The sequence below is a fragment of the Centruroides vittatus genome, unplaced genomic scaffold, assembly GCF_030686945.1.
Source record: "Centruroides vittatus isolate TY-2023 unplaced genomic scaffold, ASM3068694v2 contig_150, whole genome shotgun sequence".
NCBI lineage: Eukaryota > Metazoa > Arthropoda > Arachnida > Scorpiones > Buthidae > Centruroides > Centruroides vittatus.
This window is the reverse complement of record NW_027120928.1, coordinates 705,324-727,713: the sequence shown is the minus strand read 5'-3', so window position 1 is coordinate 727,713 and position 22,390 is coordinate 705,324. Positions and strand designations below refer to the sequence as shown.

The window sequence follows — 22,390 nt, the reverse complement described above, 5'->3', positions numbered from 1 at the left end:
TGCTCTTGAGCCTTTGTTTTAAACTGCGCATCATTGCACCCACATAAACAACCTTGGAATTGAAACGTTGGTTGTGTAAAGGCACCGAATATATACCCGTTGTTGAATTCCGATCCTCTTTCTTTTTATCGCTTCTTAAAAGTTTGAAAACAGTGGGATTACGTCGGTATACAATACGAAAATTATCAGACCTGGCAGTACATCTATGTATCTTGTTTTACAAAAATGGAATGTAATTAAGTACTATTCTTTCTATATTTATTCCAAACACATTTTATGTTCTATAGTTAATGTTGTATTTTTTTGTAACTGAGGAAGATCGTTAAAAGTGATTGAATACATTATTATTTTATTAAATTTTGCTGGATTGATTAAGGTATAGTTTATTTATAAGTAATTTAATTATTAGTGTTAGTAAAGTAGTGAGTATGTAATTAGTAGCAGTCTAGTAGTTAGTAAAGCGGGAACGCGACGACTTAGACTTTTGCGCAATTATTTAGAAAGTTAATTGAGTATTTGTGGATCCGCAGCACTGGATCCAGCAGGCCGAAGAATACGCTGGATCCAGCAATTGCAATCCCTAAGCATAACCTAACCAGAAATCAAGCTGAGTCCCTAATCTAACTTGCAACTAGAACCAACTTATACTAATTAAATTTAGACTAAAAAAGAAGATGGAAAATAAGAATTAAAATACAAAGTTCAACAGCAGCTATATATCGACAGTTGAAACAAAGCAAGGGAAAGCTAATTGCCATCCATGCCCCAGAGTGAGTGCTCTTAAGACCCCCACAATGGGATATGAAAGTGAGTAGATGATGGAACATTGTACACGTGTGAATGAGTTGTTGCAGATTGCAAGGCCAGTTGTACCCTTCAAGAATAGCAGCTCTCATTAAACTATCCCTAATGTGATTGTACCTATTCCAGCAAAAACTAAATAAAGTAATGTTTGGTCCTCCTGAATACCACAATTGCATTGTGGATTGTCCACAAGGTTAAATCTATGCAAGTATTGCTTAAAGTTGCCATGTCCCATAAGTAGCTAAGTGAGGATGTAACTAGGGTAAAAATGGCAAACAGTCGCAGTAGTGTCAACTCAGGGGATGAAAGTGTAGGTGAGCCTACCAGTGGTGTCATGATCCTAGCTGTCTTGCCAGAGAATGAAGTTTTGCTTCTTGACGTGATTGTTGATGTATGAGGTAGAAATGTAACTGAAAGTACTAGTGACTGAAGACTTTGCAGCTTGTTTGGCAAGACAGTCAGCAATCTTGTTACCGAAAACTCCCGCATGACACAAGACCCATTGGAAATCTATTATAATGTTGTTGTCTAAGCGTCTTAAGATGTGGTGTATGAGATGGATGAGTTTAAAGCAGCTATCAGAGTACTCCCATACACACTCGTTCAACCTTTATCTCCAGTACTGCTTAAATTTCGGAAAACAAATGTTTTCAGCCTCACCTGCGGTCTGCTTCAGGTTAAATGAAAACAGGATTCCAATCTTAGAACGATTTTTGAAACAAATTTCAAACATTGAGTTTTAAAATAAATTCGAACATATGCATGTGCTATGGAGCGTCGGTGATTTCTTGCTCTTCGCATATGTAGTGCCAGGCATATGAAAACACATTGCCATCTTTACAGTTTATACATCTCCCTCTCTGGCTGGCCCTGTATATTTTAAGGGCTTTGAGGGCCCTGATGTGGTCAGTGTGAAAGGCTCTTTTTATCAGTCTGGCATTGGATAGGTGTGGTGTACCTCTGGGTCAGTGGTGTAACAAGCATGGTCTACGTCATACTTGTGCTCCCTGACTCTTTGTTGGATGGAACGTTTAGTGGAGCCGATGTACACCATTTCTCACCTAAACCTGTCATCTCTCACCGGGATACTGCATACTCCCAGAGCCCTGAGATTGTCCTGTTTGTCTTTTGTATTGCACAATAACGTACAGTAACACCCCACTTAACGCTGATTCGATATAACGCGGTCTGCTTGAAGCCTAGAAAAAAAGCTCAAAATTTACAGATTTTAATTATCGCGACATTTCATTGATTCGTACATAATACAATTATTTACGAAAACGAACCAATCAGCAAAAGGTGGCAAAAAGGTGTACTTTCTTTAAATCTATGTTTGTGCAATTTTGGAAAAAATATAACATCATGGATGCCATAGGAAATATCGACTTTGTTTGACAAGAATTAACTGATAAATGTGTGAACACAATGTGGAAGAAGTTATGGCCGAAAGTATCCAAGAATTCTCAACAAGGAGAGCCCATTGCTGCATCGTTAAGTCGACCAAATTGTCAACCTAATCGATACAGCAGGACTAGGAGATGTAGACGAGCAGGATATTGAGGAGTTACTGCAGATTTCTGTTGAGAGCCTTACCAACGACGACATTCAAGAACTGGCTGAAGAAGAAATTCATGTAGACCTGGAAAATAGAAATTCCGAAAACGAAGAACCCAAAAAATTTCTCTACAGATTTCTTTATTAAAAGTTTGGTAATGATAACCAAAATTGTTGATCAAATTGTAGCAAATGATCCAGATTTTGAAAGGAGTGCAAAAGCAAAATGAGGAGTTTTGGATGTGATCTTCTGCTACTGACATTTGCTTAAAGAAAGAAAAATGCGACAAATGAAACTTCTCGACTTTATTGCAAAATTAAAAAAAAAAACATCAAATAAAAAAAAACAACGGATTTCAGAAAAGTCAGGACCTTCGTCACAAAAAATAAACTTTACATTTCTGTGTTATTTAACATATATTGTTATGCAAATTAATATTAAAAAAAATTAAAGTAAAATGTTTATTTTTGGTCACGTGTTCACCTATCCCTATTTACTCTATGTTAAAATGACCTCGTTTAACACTGTTTCGCTTAGCACTCTGTTGTCTAGAAACATATCCCCAGCGTTAAGCGAGGTCTTATTGTATATATATAGTAGGGGACCAAGTATGTTAATTTGGTGCCAGTTTTGGTTGCAATTTCTTTATACTAAGTTTGAAATTACTGGTTGTACTCAACTGTAGTGCGTCTTCTGGCAGGGTCTTTATTCTGATCTTCGTTGTGAGCCCTTTGAGTATTGGGGGTACCTTGTGCATCACGTGGTCTTGAATAGGCCTCGTATTAGTTCTTTTTTTGTAACCATGTGCCATCTCGATGCGTGCTAGATTCTGTAGTTCAATTGCTGTGTCCCTCCAACAGGAAGGGTGAGTATAAGCTCGCCTAACTAATGCCCTGAATGCTGCTATTTTATAAGATTAAGGGTCGGTTGAGTTTGCTGGTATAAACCATGGGACATAACCTGGTTTATAATATATATAGGTATTGACCACTCCCCCATGAGCCAGATGTTGATGTCTAGGAAATGGGCATTGGTGGTGGTTAACTGGTCGAGTTTAAGAGTCAGTCCGTATGGATTGTCATTCATGCAACTTAAAAAATCATTGACGTTCAGTTCTGTTTTCCATAGGATAAATACATCGTCTATATATCTCCTATATATAATTATATTGACTTATACTCGAGTATGATTCTTTGTTCTAGTCTGCGTAATACTAACTCACATAAGTTGCCAGACAGTGAGCTGCCTGTGGGTACTCGACATTTTTATAGGTAGGTCCTGTTGTAAAACTGGAATACGGAGTTGTATCACACAAAATGTGCTAGCTCTAAGACCTGTTTGCAATGTGTTGGCATTCTGCATTTGGCTAATAGGAGATCCCTCAGAGTGCAGAAGCATGGTTGTAACTTTATCAAGGGGTATAACGAAATAAAGTCAAAGGGTGCGTTCTTTTATTCCTCCGCGTAACTCCACGCGAGCGACATCCGTTTAAAAATTCCTGTCAAACGAGTTTCTAAATTCTGGTGGGAGTGCGCGCCGTCGAACGGCAAAAACGGCCGTTTGTAGCAGTAGTTTAGGTCGAAAGCAAAATGGCGTCCTCCATGGCTCAGATAGTTTCGTTTCGGGGTCCATTATGTGGTTTTATGAATGAAAATTTAGAAGTTGTGAAAGCGCAAGTTAGTGCACGCGGTGATGTAAGTGTCTTTTCGAATGGTAGCTGGCATTCTAATTTTTTTTCGTGGCTATTTTGAATGCTCTTTCAACAAATAATCCATTTTATGGTTAAATTTTACAACTGGGACCCTTCTTTTGCCTTTAAAAGCTCATATTTTAGAATTATAGATTCCTCCATCACCATACTATCGATAGTGAGAGCGCCGCCATCTTTTTTTCTTTCACCGTCGTTCCTAAATGCCTACAAACAGCAGCGCACTCCTGTAGTAGCGGCGACGCGGAACGACCGCTATTAAAGAACGCACCCAAACACTGTGATATGGGCCCAATCCATTAGCTGCGCTTTCCTTAATAGCTCTAATAGTTCTGCGGGGTTCTTGATGTTTAGATTGTAATCCCTCAGACGGTTTGATGCAATGTTGTGGACCGCTTTTTCAAAGAGTTTTGTCAGAGACCTGGCTTTGTCAAGAATGGGTCTAAGAGAAGGTGGTGGCTTATGTGTTTTTGCAAAGGCGAATAACCTAGGTGTGTCCAGTGAGGCCACCACCACCCCTTTCAATTTTAGATCCCTGGCAAGAAGTGTTTTCGTAAAGCATGTGACCTGAGCCTGTAGTTTGTATATGTATCTTTCGTCAACCAGTTCACAGTCCGTGTTGGTGATGTATTGTTGCATCAGATTTCTGTAGGTGGTTTCTTTCAGGAGTACTAATGCTCTGCTCTTGTCAGCTTTCAATATGATGATGTGTTCCTTCGTCAACCATTTTTTGGTTTTTTGTAAAAGTTGTCAAAAACCTTTATCCTGGGTTTTGTTGTTGGAACAGACTTTGAAAGTGGCTCTCCATCTGTAGTACTCTTTGTGAATGTCATTCATGCCCACAATTAGCCTTTCAACGTGCGGCATGCACTAAGGTGTTAATTAGATAGTGCGGTGGAAAAATGTCATTCCAGCATGCTAATGGGAATATGGGTATATATTCGTTGATCAGTCTGTGCTTTTTTATTTCCTCAAATGCATTGACCTGTTTGTTTGCTTCCTCTAGTGCCAATATGTTCTGTTCAAATAGAACATTTTCCTCGTTAATTAGTTTATTGAGCTTAGAATACACACACTTTCTTATTGCTCTAATTGCTTTTCTCAAACATAATAGGGCCTCACATCCTTTTAGGAGATGAATGCGGTATATTGTCATAGGAAAGACCCTGTTCCATCCATTCGCCATTCTAACAGGAAATCCAATTTCGCTCTAGTCCTAGTTAGGTCTAGCATCAGTTTTTTGTATATTTTAGCTGGCATAGCTTTGTAAATCACAATATCTTATAACTTGAATACTGATGTTATGAACACTCACATACACACTTGTTGAACCTTTATTGGATTTCCTGTTAGAATGGCAGAGGAACAGGGCCTTTCCTATGACAATATACCTTAGTCATCTCCTAAAAGAATGTTAGTCCTAGTTTGACAACAGGACCTACCTACAAAAATGTGGGGCAGCCCTCTGTCTGGCAACTCTATGCCCATTTCCTAGACATCAACATCTGGCTCATGGGGGAGTGGTCAATACCTATATATATTATAAACCAGGTTATGTCCCATGGTTTATACCAGCAAACTCAACCGACCCTTAATCTTATAAAATAGCATCATTCAGGGCATTAGTTAGGCGAGCTTATACTCACCCTTCCTGTTGGAGGGACACAGCAATTGAACTACAGAATCTAGCACGCATCGAGATGGCACATGGTTACAAAAAAAGAACTAATACGAGGCCTATTCAAGACCACGTGATGCACAAGGTACCCCCAATACTCAAAGGGCTCACAACGAAGATCAGAATAAAGACCCTGCCAGAAGACGCACTACAGTTGAGTACAACCAGTAATTTCAAACTTAGTATAAAGAAATTGCAACCAAAACTGGCACCAAATTAACATACTTGGTCCCCTACTATATATATACAATAAGACCTCGCTTAACGCTGGGGATATGTTTCTAGACAACAGAGTGCTAAGCGAAACAGTGTTAAACGAGGTCATTTTAACATAGAGTAAATAGGGATAGGTGAACACGTGACCAAAAATAAACATTTTACTTTAATTTTTTTTAATATTAATTTGCATAACAATATATGTTAAATAACACAGAAATGTAAAGTTTATTTTTTGTGACGAAGGTCCTGACTTTTCTGAAATCCGTTGTTTTTTTTTATTTGATGTTTTTTTTTTTAATTTTGCAATAAAGTCGAGAAGTTTCATTTGTCGCATTTTTCTTTCTTTAAGCAAATGTCAGTAGCAGAAGATCACATCCAAAACTCCTCATTTTGCTTTTGCACTCCTTTCAAAATCTGGATCATTTGCTACAATTTGATCAACAATTTTGGTTATCATTACCAAACTTTTAATAAAGAAATCTGTAGAGAAATTTTTTGGGTTCTTCGTTTTCGGAATTTCTATTTTCCAGGTCTACATGAATTTCTTCTTCAGCCAGTTCTTGAATGTCGTCGTTGGTAAGGCTCTCAACAGAAATCTGCAGTAACTCCTCAATATCCTGCTCGTCTACATCTCCTAGTCCTGCTGTATCGATTAGGTTGACAATTTGGTCGACTTAACGATGCAGCAATGGGCTCTCCTTGTTGAGAATTCTTGGATACTTTCGGCCATAACTTCTTCCACATTGTGTTCACACATTTATCAGTTAATTCTTGTCAAACAAAGTCGATATTTCCTATGGCATCCATGATGTTATATTTTTTCCAAAATTGCACAAACATAGATTTAAAGAAAGTACACCTTTTTGCCACCTTTTGCTGATTGGTTCGTTTTCGTAAATAATTGTATTATGTACGAATCAATGAAATGTCGCGATAATTAAAATCTGTAAATTTTGAGCTTTTTTTCTAGGCTTCAAGCAGACCGCGTTATATCGAATCAGCGTTAAGTGGGGTGTTACTGTACGTTATTGTGCAATACAAAAGACAAACAGGACAATCTCAGGGCTCTGGGAGTATGCAGTATCCCGGTGAGAGATGACAGGTTTAGGTGAGAAATGGTGTACATCGGCTCCACTAAACGTTCCATCCAACAAAGAGTCAGGGAGCACAAGTATGACGTAGACCATGCTTGTTACACCACTGACCCAGAGGTACACCACACCTATCCAATGCCAGACTGATAAAAAGAGCCTTTCACACTGACCACATCAGGGCCCTCAAAGCCCTTAAAATATACAGGGCCAGCCAGAGAGGGAGATGTATAAACTGTAAAGATGGCAATGTGTTTTCATATGCCTGGCACTACATATGCGAAGAGCAAGAAATCACCGACGCTCCATAGCACATGCATATGTTCGAATTTATTTTAAAACTCAATGTTTGAAATTTGTTTCAAAAATCGTTCTAAGATTGGAATCCTGTTTTCATTTAACCTGAAGCAGACCGCAGGTGAGGCTGAAAACATTTGTTTTCCGAAATTTAAGCAGTACTGGAGATAAAGGTTCAACAAGTGTGTGCGGAAGTGTTCATAACACTAGTATTCAGGTTAGAAGATATTGTGACTATCAGATTTTGCAATCCTGTGTAAAGCTACCCTACCGTCAGAACAAATGCAATAGCGTAAGTAGTGTCTTTTGTCCTTCCTATGCTTAATGTGAATTAAGCTCGTATAAATAGCTAAAGTTTCCATCTGTGCTATTGAGCAGAGTAGACGGAAGCAAGCATTGTGAAGCTTGCGGCCTAAGTTGGAGTAAACTAAAAAAGCAGCATCCACCTATCTTGGAACTGTCAATGTAAATCCTAAACATGGGATGATCACCTGGATCTTCAAAGTAAACATCAGGGGTGGTAATCATAAGTTGGGAGGATATTTTTGTTGATGCTGAATTTTTTGATATCATTGAGCAAGGTCAAACTGGGGAGAAATTTACCTATTCTAATCATTTCGTTGACATCCGAGTCGCTATAATCTCACCAGGGTAAGGTAACGAGATTTTCCTGCCAAATAATGCATTTAATTTCTAAGTTGATAGGGGTCAACCCTGACATTACCAAAAGGGCACTAGTGGGTGTGGTCCTATAAGCTTTAGAAATGCAGAAAGCTGCAATCCTTTGAACAAATAATGGTTTTTTTTTTTTTTTATGGTTATGGACTTTGGCAACCACTTGGCCTCAGACCTGTATGGCATAGAGGTGTGAGATTCAGTATTTTAATTGACTTTTTAAGTAATTTTAACTTAATTCCATAACGCAATCGTTAAAATAACATCGCTTGAAAAACAGAGTGAATGACACACTTCCCATTAAAAAAGGTTAGAGAATTCTAACAACAAACTGTAAAATGATAACAACCTGCTGTTAGAGAAGGAGAAAGTTGACTGACAAATGAGTCAATAGCTGCAATTGGTCAACATCATACTGTCATCAACGGTAACCCTTCACCTCACACCTGCAGGTTCAACAGTAAACAATCAATCACATGACTATTTTCCCAGGCGAGATCAGATAAAAGGGAAACTGGAACTCCAGTCAGAGTGGACTTTATCTGACGCCATATACGGCAACCTCTCCCAAGGTTCCCTTCCCTGCATATATAAGGCAAGTAGACATAGCCTCCCCGGACCCGTTTGATGCTGACACCACCATAGAAGAGGACCCAAGGCTTGACATGCCTCCACTCAAGAAGTCTCTCATCTTGGCCCCCTCAACAGACCTTTCTAAGAAGATCCTGCTCTCTATCTCCATATGAAGTCTGACACGACCAGATATGCCCCAAGGTTGACAAATTGGTCATCTATCCGAGGTATTTTGTTAGAACAATTGTAAACTCTCTCTTGTCAAGAAATTAGGCACACACTTGCAGCATAGGAAATAGACTAGTTGCAATCGCCTCTAGTAATATTAGATAATATCTGCCTGTAATCACTATATTTAGTTATGTATGTGTATTCTCTATGTATCCTAGCTTAGATATATGTGGGATTTGGGCAAGAAGTAAAAAGAAGAGAGTTGGAACAGCGCAAGAAAAGAATGAGATGATGGTTAAAGAAGGTGCAAAAAAAGCACAAAAGATGTTACAATTGTAGAACATTTGAGACGATTGGAAGATTATTATTGGTTTTGAGACGATTGAAAGATTATTATTTCTAGTTCTCTAGTTCTGTCAATATTCCTACAAATTTTGGGGTCTTGTTTGGGATTTGAATGAACTTCATACGAGAACTTTTATAAAGGCAATAATGGAAGCCACAACAATATGGCAGAGTTGATGACGCTATGGTGAACGACAAAGGACTACGACTGACTGTCATATCTAAGGACAATACGATGATGGATGTGAAACATTTTGTGTGTGCTGATTTAAAAATTAAACTAGAACAACAAAAATTGAAAACAATGGGTAGCAAGAGAGAGTTGATGCAAAGATTAGAGGCGGAACTTTTGCTTGAGAATGCCAGGGACAATGATGTGAAAAGCGATGACGATGCTGACAAAAGTGAGGTGGAAGATAGTGATAGTATGAGACATAGAAGTGAGTACTCTGAGCCGATGTTTATCTTTAGAGACATTGATGAATCCCTTGAAACGTTCAGTGGTGATGACGGAAAGAATGTCATTAAGTGGATCGCTAATTTTGAAGACATGGTGGAAATGTGTAACTGGAATAACATGCAGAAGATAGTTTATGCAAAATGACTACTCAGAGGGTCAGCAAGAATGTATGTAAACTATTAACAGTGTAATAAATCATGGAGAGCATTAAAAGAAGCACTTTGTGCTGAGTTTTCTCCAAAACTGAACAATAGGAACATTCACAAGCAACTTTCGACGGACGTGAAGTATCAGAGTGAAACCTATCAGAAGTGTACAGTACATGTCAGATGATTGAGGACGAATCAGTGATACAATATATGATTAATGGAATTCAGGATGATGAAGTAAAACAGTGCTTTATGGTGCTACTATCAAAGAATTTCATAAATTCAGCTGTGAATTTATGAAAATATGAAATCAAGTCGTAAGCTAAATGCTAAAATGACAGTGGGATCTAAGAAGAACGTGAGATCAAGCCTAATAATTCTTATAGAGATGAAAAATGTTGTTATAACTGTGGTGGGAAAAACCATGTGAGCAAGAGTTGACTGGAGAAAGAAAAAGGAATGAAATGTTTTAGCTGTAACAATTTTAGCCACATTTCATCCCAATGTCCTCAAAATGTTGAAAAGAGAAGTTATGAAGTAAAGGTAAAAGAATTGAAATGACAGCCCGTAAAAGAAGTCAAAATAGAGGACATGAGCTTCACAGCACTTATAGATTCAGGAAGTGATATAAATTTGATGAGAACTGATGATTATGTAAAGTTGGGCACACCAAAACTAACTCATAATTCATTAGAATTTCATGAAGTAAGTGAGTGAAAGAGTTCTACACTGGTAAGTTTTTGGTCTGTAGTAAGTGTTGACGAAGACCAATTTTCAGTCCCCATACATGTGGTTCCTAGTTCATTCCTTGCTTATTAGTTATCGTTGGGAGCAAACTTTCTGAAACAAGTTCATATCAATTTAAAAGGAGGTTTTGTTGAGAAAATTATTAAACCAAAAGATGCAGAAGTAAACATTTTAGACATTTATGATATTGATGTTGGTAGTGTTGGTTTGTGCCATATCAATGATGCAAAATATAGAAGAGAGCTTCTAAATCTAGTAAATAACTACAAAGCAGCCAGAGAACAAGAAGCAGGAATCAAAATTAACATTATCTCTAAAAATGACACTCCAGTTTGTCAACGTCCAAGACGGCTATCTGCTCTTAAGAAGACTGAAGTTAATAAGGAGATGGAAGAATAGTTACACGAAACATCTGAACAACCCACAGATGATGAAGGAAAAGTAGAAGAAGCACAAGGAATAATGAAACTTTATGACCAGTTAAAAGCAGAAATAACTACACACACGAAACCATTCATGGTGTGATAACAAAACATCGACAAAAAACGGAACCTGATGCAGAGTCCTTCTGGGCTCTGCATCAGGTTCTCAACTGTTCCTAGATGGATATTCGATTAATGAATGCCGTTTAAATAACAGTTCGATCATAAGTTCGAAACAATTTACAAAAACCTAGATCGTGCTGTGAATCAACTCTTGCCAGGCCAATGACAAAACCATCTCCTCTTTAAAATACACACACATGGTTGTGATGGAGGATTTAAAAATGTGCATAGCTGCTAACCATTTGAGGTGTTCACTGGGAAGCACAGCGAGTAGGAGATTGGCCTGGGTAAAGTTGGCTACTATGTCTGGATCTGTTACATAAGTAGCGAGGGCTGTGACGAATATCCACCTAATGTTCTTGTATTCTGATGCCCATGGACTGTTTAGTAGAGCCTATATATATCTCAGGTCCCTATCGCATCTATTATCCTTTAAAGGGACACTATAGACTCTGGGGCATTTGCTGGGGTTAGGAGTGTCCCTCCCATTACATAAGATGTTAAAAATAATAGGGCACCTTCTGAAAGCAATTCATACCTGGCGTTTCCTGGCAACCTTGGTGTATACAGATCTTAGATACGGGTTAAAGGTGATGGAAATGCATTCTATGTCTTCTGGTTGGTTATCAATTGGCTAGTCTACCTCCTGTGCATTTTCCAAATGAATATATTGATAACATTGTTTCAGCTTATGTATATCTTTGTGAAAACCATGTTCTGCAGTTATGTGTTCTATAGACGCTAGTTCGGTATCACAAGCCTGGGTGTTAGAAGAATGTGTAGAGGTTCTTCTGATTAAGGCTTTAAAGGCCACAGTCTTGTATGAAACCGCATCGAAGGACCCTACCAGAATGTATGTATGACAACATAGATCCTGGCTTATAATACACCAAAATGTGGATGCCCGAGCTTTCCACTGTAATATTTACATCTAGGAAGTGAACTTCAGTAGGGTCGAATTGTTCTATTTCCAGTGTCAACCGATAGGGATTATTGTTAAAAGAATTGACCAAGGCAAGGTTATATCCAGTACAGTTTTCCAAAAAAATAATGATATCATCAATATACCTCCTATATAATCAGATGTTGGGAAGGAATTGAGGGAGGACCTTGTTCTCTAACTGTCACACACAGGTCCCCTGAAACTGGGCGGCCCAAGGGGACCCCCTATGTTGTATGTAGATATCGCCATTAAATTGGAACGCCGAGTTATAGCAAATTAAATGTGCAATTTCTAGCACTTGGTTGTGTAATGCGTGATCTCTGACAATACGAAATAAGATGACCCTGAGCACAGAGAAAACAGGAGGGAGCTCAATGGAGGAGTAGAGGGACTTAAATTCCAACACCATGATGTAACGAAGGGAGGTGACTTCTTTCAATTTTGTTATAAGCTCTACCCAGCAGAGCTTATAACACAATTGGATGGTGTAAAAGTATCCCTCCAAGTGAGGAGTGAGAAGGGTGTGCATGGCCTTCTCTAAGCTTGCATGTAGACACTCTTACAAAACCAAGTGCTAGAAGATAGGTAATCACAAAGGGCCGATGCAGACATCTACTTTAGCGGACAACAAGAAAGCGTGGATCCGTTCAACTAATGAAGTGTTCAACCAGTCAGACGAGGACATCAAGGATGATGTCAGCTGTCAGGATGGCTGAATGTGGGATTTAGGCAAGTAAAAAGACAAGTTGGTGAGAGTTGGAACGGAATAAGAAAAGAATGAGATGACGGTTAAAGAAGGTGCAAAAAAGGACAAAAGACATTACGATGACAGAAAATCATTGTTCTATCAATAAGATGGTTTTGAGATGATTGGAAGATTATTGTTATTTTTATTGTTACACATATATATATGTATATATATGTATGTAGGAATATATATATATATATATATATCACTCCACTACTTGCCCTCCTAAGCCATCCAATGACACTGAGATCAGGTTCCACCAACTTGTGCCGATTAAGCGGTATTTAGAGAATTCCCTTTGCCCCCAGCATATCTCAGAGGAGTGCTGGCTGTATTGCACCCCTGTAAATAAGCTTAGTGATGTTAGGGCCAAGGCCCCATGTGTTCCTAGCAATACTAATGAGGGCATTGGCCATCTTTTTAGCTTTGTCTGTGATGTATTTGATGTGGGATGTGAAGTTAAGTCTCTCATCAAGAATAACACCTAAATATTTAATTTCCGTTGTTTGCTTTATTCTGTAAACATCTATTTGAAAGGTAAACTTTCTGATGAGTGGTGCATTCCTACCAACTATCATGCTTTTGAATTTGTCTGTGTTAACGGGTTGCCTATGCTTAATACTCCATTGGTGAATGTTATTGAGAATGTCATTGTATATGACCTGTAAGCATTCACTGTTCCTGTGTGAAGCAAGGATGATTGTGTCATCCACATAGCCCTGTATGCTGCAGCCAGGAGGCAGGGTGTCATTTAAGTGCAGGAGAGTTATAGACTATGTTCCAGAGACCAGGACCAGACCTGTATCCCTGAAAAGAGCCTAGAGTGATAGGTATGACTATGTTATTTTGTGTTATTATAAACACCTGCACTCCTGTTGCTAAGATAGGACTGAAGAAGTTTGTAAAGATTTTGAGGACAATGATGAGCATGTAATGTGTGCAAGATAGAAGGCTACCAGGCATGATCAAAGGCATCTCTAAAGTCAATAGTGATTGTTGCTGTATGCTGATTATTAAGCTTACCCTTGTGGATGTAATTAACAACCTGATAGATGGCATCTACAGTACCTTTGTTTTTAGAGAAGCCGAACTGATTCTGGTGCTGGACTCTACACTTGTGTAGATTTATACACTGACATATACAAGTAAAAACTATGAATTAAAATTTTAAATTTAAATAATTGTGTTCATAATATTTCTATAATTTTTCAACAGACTAATTATACATACATATATGATTTTATTTCATTACATAAAAATTTTTTTTTAGCTATTTTTACTATTACTTACGTGAATAGATGAGACAGGAAGATCAATGTAATTTAAAAGATCATGATGAAATCTCACAGACATACAAGAACTGAAAAATACCATCATCTTTTTTTTCCTATTTTTTCTCAGAAATGTGAAGAGAAGAAGAAATCTCTTATCTGATGGACAAACTACATAACCCTAAAAAATACAGAAGAAATAATTGTTAATGAAAAAATTTCATACTTAAAAAATAAAAATCTAAAATTCAAAACATTTTAGTAATTTTAAATATTTGAAATTAAAATAACTTCAAAATAACTTATTTTAACAAACAGCAAGAAATTTTGTTCTGAAAAATACGAGTATTAATAATGGAATATTATATTAAATTATGAATAAAAATTCTGTTTATTGGTCTAATAGTAAAATATGGTTTAGAGTTTTCTTTTTTAACCTGTGGGTTTCATATTTATTAAGCTCTTGATTATGCTTGTTAGGTATCCATGCTCCCCAGTGATTTATTTTATATAATTTAGCTCATTTATTCTGTCCATTATGTTAGAGGTGTTAAGGTCTTTTTGACTAAGGCTGTAATTTTGAAACTGTACAGGTCCCAAGATTTAGATGGGATGAACACCAAGCAGTAAGTATATTTTCTATAGGTCTTGATGAAGATATGGCCATCCTGTTCAACTCGAAACTGAAGGCCATACTAGCTATTATTGTCGTTTTGTAAAAATCTCTGTATAAGTTTTTTGCACAAATTATAAGTGTATCATTGACTTATTGTGTGTATGATACAATTTGGTTTTCATATGCTAGAAATATGTTGTCTTCTAGGTCACAAATTGCCAGTTCACAGATGCTGCCTGATATGGGGGTGCCTATGGGTACGCCCATCTTGCAGGTAAGACTCTTCTTCAAATAGGAAGAAGGATGAAGGACAAACAAGATGCATTAGATCAAGGATGTGAGAAAGATGTTTTTGAGGATCTTGGATGTGCTGGAACATTGAACAGAAAGTCCCATAGTTTGCAAAAATATGGTTTATACATGATCAATGGTATAGAGACTAGAAGTCACACATTAACCAAAATGATTGTGATGTATTTATTCATCATTAATCAAAAAGATCTTACCAAGTAATACCAACAAGGTTTTAGAATATGTTACACTACACTTTGATGATAGGTGTTAATGTTGCTGGTTATGAATTTTCAAAAGATCTCTATTTTTATTGTAAATGAGTTAGACTTATCCACTACTGGTCAAAGATGTGTTCCAGATTTATGGGTTTTGCAACGACAAAAATTTGAGAGATGGATGGAGAAGGAGATGTTGATCTTGTGAATACATAATTTGTGTTATTGTTCCATACTGTTGCAACATGAAGATATATTTGTAGCAAGAAGTAGTAATCAAGTGTTTTCTATTGAGAGCTTTAAAAATTATGAACAAAATAAAATATTTTTGAAGTTTTTAGGTGTAATAGTATGTGCTAGGAACATCAGAATGAGAAGTGAAATATGAGATATATGGCAACCCTACTGTGGATGTGCAAATCACTGACTGACAACTAAAAATTCAAAAAACATTCTTTTTTGGAAACATATATCATGCTTTTTTCCCTACTTATTTTACGGGTTTTGTAACATATACATCCAGGTGTTAGTTATCACAAATGATAAAAGGAGTATGTATGTACTGAAGAATACATATGATAAAAACATATTAGAACACATCTAACATAAAGCAAATATGAGAGTACTTACAGAACAACCTAATATTTTCTAATATCTATATATAATAGAACAATGAATATAAATAATTTATATCTTCAATTAAAATTTAGAATTGAATCTTATATTAATATTTAGTGTTATATGTTAAGTAAGACATCATGATAAATTTACAGATAACATGATAAGTTAGAAAAATTTATTGTATTGTGAGATTCTGAAGACAGGGAATAAATTTATTAACAGTCATAACATGTAACCCCTGGCTTCTCACAATACTATATAATACTAGCTGACCCGGCCACATGTTGTTGTGGCTCAAAATGTATCTATTATAAATGTATAACACTTCCCCCGTGGGGGGAATTTCAAAAAATCCCTTCTTAGTGTACATTCTCTTGACATACCCTATTAAAACGCAATCAAAAACGCATCTAAAATAGTATAATAAAAGCCGAGTTCTTCACAGTAAGCCTTAATCCTGTCACTTTTCCCGCTGGGGAATATCAAAAAAATCCCTTTTTAGTGTATATTCTGTTGACGCAATTAAAAACGCAAAAAACCGCATGTAAAATAGTATAATAGAAGCCGAGTTCTTCGCGATAAGCTTTAATCCCGTCCATCTCCCCCCAGTATGGAGAATTTCGACATGTATATTATATAGAAACGCGTGCGTATTCGAATGCAACGTTGTGTCAAAATTTCAAAAGAATCGGTAGGAACAAACGAACGTTATATTTTATTTATATAGATAGATAGAAAATGATCTGCTTCAGTCCATTCTCACAGAAAAGCAAACTTAGGTCGTCGGAAGGTAGCGCCATCTGTTGGACATAAAAGCCTTAATTCATATATAAATATATTTTTTGAAAGGGGGAAATGGTGTAGGGGTATGAAAAATAGATAGTAGCCGATTCTCAGACCTACTGAGTATGCATACAAAATTTGGTAAAAATCGGTAAAGCCGTTTCGGAGGAGTACGGTAACAAAAATTGCGACATGACAATTTTATATATAAGATGATCCTTATTATGATTATTTAATATATGGGAATTTAACACAAACTGTTTTTTAATCTCTTTTTCCCATTTATAAGGTGAAATATTTCATGCAATGAGTACCAACCAATATTCACAAAAACAAAATATTCTAATAACAAGTGTGTCAAGACTGAAATTTCCATATGATAATTAGATTATGATTCCACTAATAGGACTTATAATGTAGATATAAAGTTAACTGAACTAAACTAGTTTTGTTTATGTTGTGTTCACTTCTATCAAATCTAGTTAGTTACTTTTACATCATTGAATAAAATAATATAATCAACATTTTCATTTTATTTCACCTAGAACTATTGTTTGAAAGGTAAATAGTATTTTAATGTTATTCATGGAACCTGAAAAGAAAGACTAGTTTATGCTAGGAGGAATTACAAATTTTGATTATAACAGAAAAATCTGTCACTACTTGTAAGATTTTGATTTATCAGAGCTTTTCACTAATAACATACACTAATAAACCAAATAATCAAAATATAGAGCCAAACAAACTTCTTTCTTTTCTTCCAAAACACACTACGTTTAAATTAATAATTTATTTATTTGTGATTATTAAATTTATCAAGAGACAGCAGCCCAACTGCATACTCTAGTTAAATCACTTTATAACTAATTATTAAAATTAGCCTTTAATATAGCCTGATAGTTTGACTTTGAGTGAAAAATCAGATTATAGATTGAATGTTTACATATGTAATCAACATATATTTTGATTATTTATATACCAATTTATTAATAATAATTATAATGATTACTTGTTCTAGGCCTTCAACAGTTGCACTTTCTTTGTTTTCTTCAATACCAACATATAGTGGTTCATTATTCATGGCCACATGAATTAAATCTTCTGTTTTCTTAGTTAGAGTGGCACTGAACAGCATTGTCTGTCTTCGTTCTATGAAATTTTATAAACAGTTATATCAAAAATGCTTAAAGAAGTTTAGTGTGTATTTTTTTTAAAGCTAGTAGTATTAACTATAAACTTGTGAAATAAGTATTAGTATTCAAGTAAACTAACTCAGCAAAATGTAATTCAAAACACAACACCTTATGTTGCTGAGAAAATTTAATAAAAAAAATGCAACAAATGTTTTCAGCCAAATCTACTGGCCATCATCAGGTAAAACAAATTCAAATATAAACAAATAAAACAAAATTTAAATACAAATAAATTAACAAAGAAAATAAGCATATACATGTATAAAAATAAAAACATAAAATAAAAATTATTATAAATAACAAATAATTATAAAGTTATATTTTAATATTGTGTACAAAATACGAAAAGTGAAAAATCAAGGCATAAATTGAGTGCTCTCCAATTTTTTAATTAGGTATTTCCAGGCTGATGGTAATCCTTCAGCATTTGTAGCATTAATGCACGTATCATGCAATCTGCCTTTATAGATTTCTATCTTTTCGGCGCTTATCAACAAAGTGGGGGAATGCACTGGTTTAATAATATTTGCTTCAATCCACTTCACCACCAATCCCTCAGCTTGTGCCAGCTGCGATAGTATTGTGACATTTGATCCTTTACTGACATTGTACGTATGTTCTCTCAATCTGACTCCCAAATTTCTATCAGTGACACCAATATAATTTTTCTTGATGTCTAGTTCTAAGTTTTCATATGGAATCTTTTATACTCCTGCTCTTTTTTCTTTATCAACTTTGTCTTTGTTATTCCTTAATATTTTATACAAATTGGGAGCTCTCTTGAAAATTAACATGGATTTTTTTTGGTCTGAAATTTCTTTCATGATGGGTTTTTTACTTCTATCATAAGTGAATTTTGTGATTTTACAAAGTTCACTTATGATATTATTATTAAACCAGTGCATTCCCCCACTTTGTTGATAAGCGCCGAAAAGATAGAAATCTATAAAGGCAGATTGCATGATACGTGCATTAATGCTAGAGATGCTGAAGGATTATCATCAGCCTGGAAATACCTAATTAAAAAATTGGAGAGCACTCAATTTATGCCTTGATTTTTTACTTTTCGTATTTTGTACACAATATTAAAATATAACTTTATAATTATTTGTTATTTATAATAATTTTTATTTTATGTTTTTATTTTTATACATGTATATGCTTATTTTCTTTGTTAATTTATTTGTATTTAAATTTTGTTCCATTTGTTTATATTCGAATTTGTTTTACCTGATGATGGCCAGTAGATTTGGCTGAAAATGTTTGTTGCCTTTTTTTTATTAAATTTTCTCAGCAACATAAGGTGTTGTGTCTTAAATAAGTATTAGTATGTTATTTTAAAACATTAATATGTAGAGAAATATATATGCTACGTATTTTTAAAAAATTTGAAAATTTTATTTAAAAAAAAAATAATAATAATAATACTTACTAGGTAAAATTTTCACAATTTGTTTCATTTCTTCTTCAAAACCAATATCCAGTATCCTATCAGCTTCATCAATAATTAGACATTGAAGATTTTTATATAAAAACTGAGTATTCTAAAACAATTAATTACTATTAGTAAAGTAAGAAAATCAAATATTTTTTGTTATAAAAACTCTAACATATGTATGTTATTAATCCAGAAATGTCATTTTTCTCTTGATTAAACCCCAAGTTGTAAAGCGTGAGAAACATATTGAAGTACTGCACTATACAGGGTGGTAGTGGTGGTAGTTTAGAGATTTTAGTTAGAGTTTAACTAAAATTCTGTCTTAATTAATGACTTGAAACTGTGTCGCACTTGATTCTTTTTGACTACGAACACAATATAGTGCTTCTCCCTGTTATTTAGTTGATCAACTAAATAACAGGGAGAAGAAAAGCCAAGTGATCGTCGAAAGCACTATATTGTGTTCGTAGTCAACTAAAATTCTATCTCTTCAAACTGTCTAGAGTCAGACAGCACTTTCTATTCCTAGGTTCACAGAAACATTTTTTAAAATAAAATTATAAATATTATTGAATAGTAAGTGTGGAAAAGTGATAATGGAGCTCACAATTCTAGAACTTATCAGCCAAAGGATAATTAGAAAATTTTGAATTGGAGAGATGGTTAGTTTGAACCAAAGATGGTAGTCAAAATTGTTGATTCCTACAATGACATTAAATCAGATGTGAATGGCAATGTAATAACCAAATTGGAAGATACTGAATTGGGTTAACTATGCAAACAATAATTATTTCAAGTGTAGTTATAACCCAAAATATAGTCAATCCGTGATTTTGATAATTTGAAAATGTACAAGTAACTAAGTTATTTCTTTCAATTTTTACCCATTCCTCTTCTGTTGCATGTGATTTCATTTTACATAACCCAGGCCTCAGAATACCATTTTCCCTCCAAAAAAGTGAGAAAAGTGAGTTGAAATACAGAAATAGTGAGTGCAATAGTGTCAAAACAAAGTGAAAACACGGAAGGAAAACTCAGCAAAATAGCAGTAAACGTTTTTTTTTCTTTTTATTCTGTTATGGTTAAATACACTTTAAAAATTTTGGTATATACTATAATACAGTAGCCACTAGTTATATCGTGGATTCGAATAGATCGTGCTGTTTTGGTCCTCCAAATTTTTAAAGCACTCGTGTCAATAAATTTTAAATTACCAATTGCCATTGAATTTCTATTTGCAACGAAATACAGTATTCTATTTCTACCATTGTCCTTGAAACTGCCACTGAAGACGAAACAATAAATTTGTCAAGATCTAAATATGCAAAACAGGTGGCTATATCAATTGTCATTTGTTTCCTTTTGATATTAAATATTGTTTATTTATTAGTTTTAAGTACCGTCTCATTTACAAGTTTCTGTGAAATTTCAAATTCACTCCATAATGTGTAAGGAAAAGATTTCTTTAATTCTGAACGGAAACTTTTTATACAGTAGTAACTTTATTTTGCTTTTTACAGAATTTTTAGTCTGTAATTTTATAAGTTTTGATGGTTCTATTATTTTAGTTCTATTATATGTTCCACATTTATTTTTTAACATTTTCAATTACAGCATTTATAGTTTTATTGAAAAACAAATTACATAAATTTTTAATAAGCAATTTATTGTAATATATAGTACCGTATAAAAAAATCGTAACTATACATATATAGTTATGATCCATATCGCGTTAAAAAAATCCTAACTGATATTTTGCTTTTATATCGACAGTATTTGTTTTTAATGTCATTGTTAAAGAAACAATGCTAAATGGACGTTGGTGGTATCAATGTTTATGTAAACGTCAATTAATACAATATAACCAAGAATAAAGTTCAATATTGAAAAACTAAGCTCATTTTATGCCAAAAACACTTGCTCATGAAAGAATAGAGAATAGAGATTGCATAGCATGTATAATCTGTTTAATATAGGCCCAGAATTTTTAGTACTCGGTTATATCGTGGTATTTTTTTGTTTCCCAACAAGTGTGATATAACAAGGAGCTACTGTATTTCCAATAAACCATGAATACTCAAAAAGTCTTTAACATCTGTAAATAATCAGTAACAAAAAGTGATGTTCTTTCATTCTGATTATTCTGGATGTTTTCAGCTTCCTTGTTTTTTGGTTCATCTTGCTTTTGAACACTTAACACTGACAAGCATTACATGTGCTGCCCGTACGTCTTTCATGTTCTTGCTGTTAATGGCCTTCTCCAGTTTTCTTTGTTTGCTGCTTTTAACAAAACTTGGCCTGTCGCATGTATTTCACTTTCTTCTGGTTTAAGCACTCTTTCCGACATTGATGCTCTATCGGGAGGAAGTGTCCGGCACGAAATTGAAAATTCCCGTTCGACGTCGGCATTGCCACGAGAGAGGGTCAATGCTGATTTCACTAATTTGGCTACACTGGGACATCTACCATGATCAGAAACTGTTCATTTTTTAGTGCTTCGAAACACACAAATATTGATTTCAAAATAAATTAATAAATCTGAAATAAACAGATTTCAAATAGTATACGTAAAATAATGTTTTATTAATGATTTCATAAATAACAAGGAACTTTTTCCTGCAGTTGAATAAAAAGCAACAACCTTACAGCATTGTTAACCTTTTGGGAAGCGTGTGAAAATTTTTCCTGCAAGCAATCACGTGTTTTACTTTTTACAACACTTAAAATTTACCAAAAATAAAAATAAAATTAAAAAATTAGATGTGTAAATATGAATTTACATTTTTGTTTACCTTTTTAGTCTCAATTAATGCACACTTATAATCGGCATAAGAGAAGAGATTAAAAAATGGATATTCCACAAATAAAGTAATCACACCTTTTATTAAAATAATACTTACTACATGGAATAATTATACTTGTAGTCAATTTAAACATACATTTAGGAATATATAGATGTGATTAAACATTAAGAATATGCTATGAAATCATTAAAATAACTTTATTCTATTTAATTCACATTTAAAGATAAATAAAGTAAAAATATTCTTGTAAACAACAACTCCATAACCCAATTGTTAATTAAAACCAAATGATCTGCCAAATTATTGGGCTATAACAAAAATAATTAAATGGTCAGAAAGGAAATAATTTGTCTAGAGGTAAGAGGAAATGTAGATCGAAATGCAACTCTGAAGAACTAGATTTTGGCTAATAATGACAATTTGGAATGAGTACATAACTTTACTCAA

At 34.7% G+C, this 22,390-nt stretch overlaps 1 protein-coding gene across 2 annotated transcripts in view; it reads right to left on the bottom strand.

Moving 5' to 3' along the window:
- pit (pitchoune) overlaps positions 1 to 22,390 on the bottom strand; it is a 73,794-nt gene that overhangs the window by 17,175 nt on the left and 34,229 nt on the right. For both annotated transcript variants that reach the window (XM_067262620.1, XM_067262621.1), the window contains 3 exons: positions 19,134 to 19,245; positions 17,518 to 17,657; positions 13,999 to 14,160 (listed from right to left, as the gene is read on the bottom strand). In XM_067262620.1, coding sequence (XP_067118721.1) covers positions 13,999 to 14,160; positions 17,518 to 17,657; positions 19,134 to 19,245 — 414 coding nt within the window. The remainder of the gene's footprint in view (positions 1 to 13,998; positions 14,161 to 17,517; positions 17,658 to 19,133; positions 19,246 to 22,390) is intronic.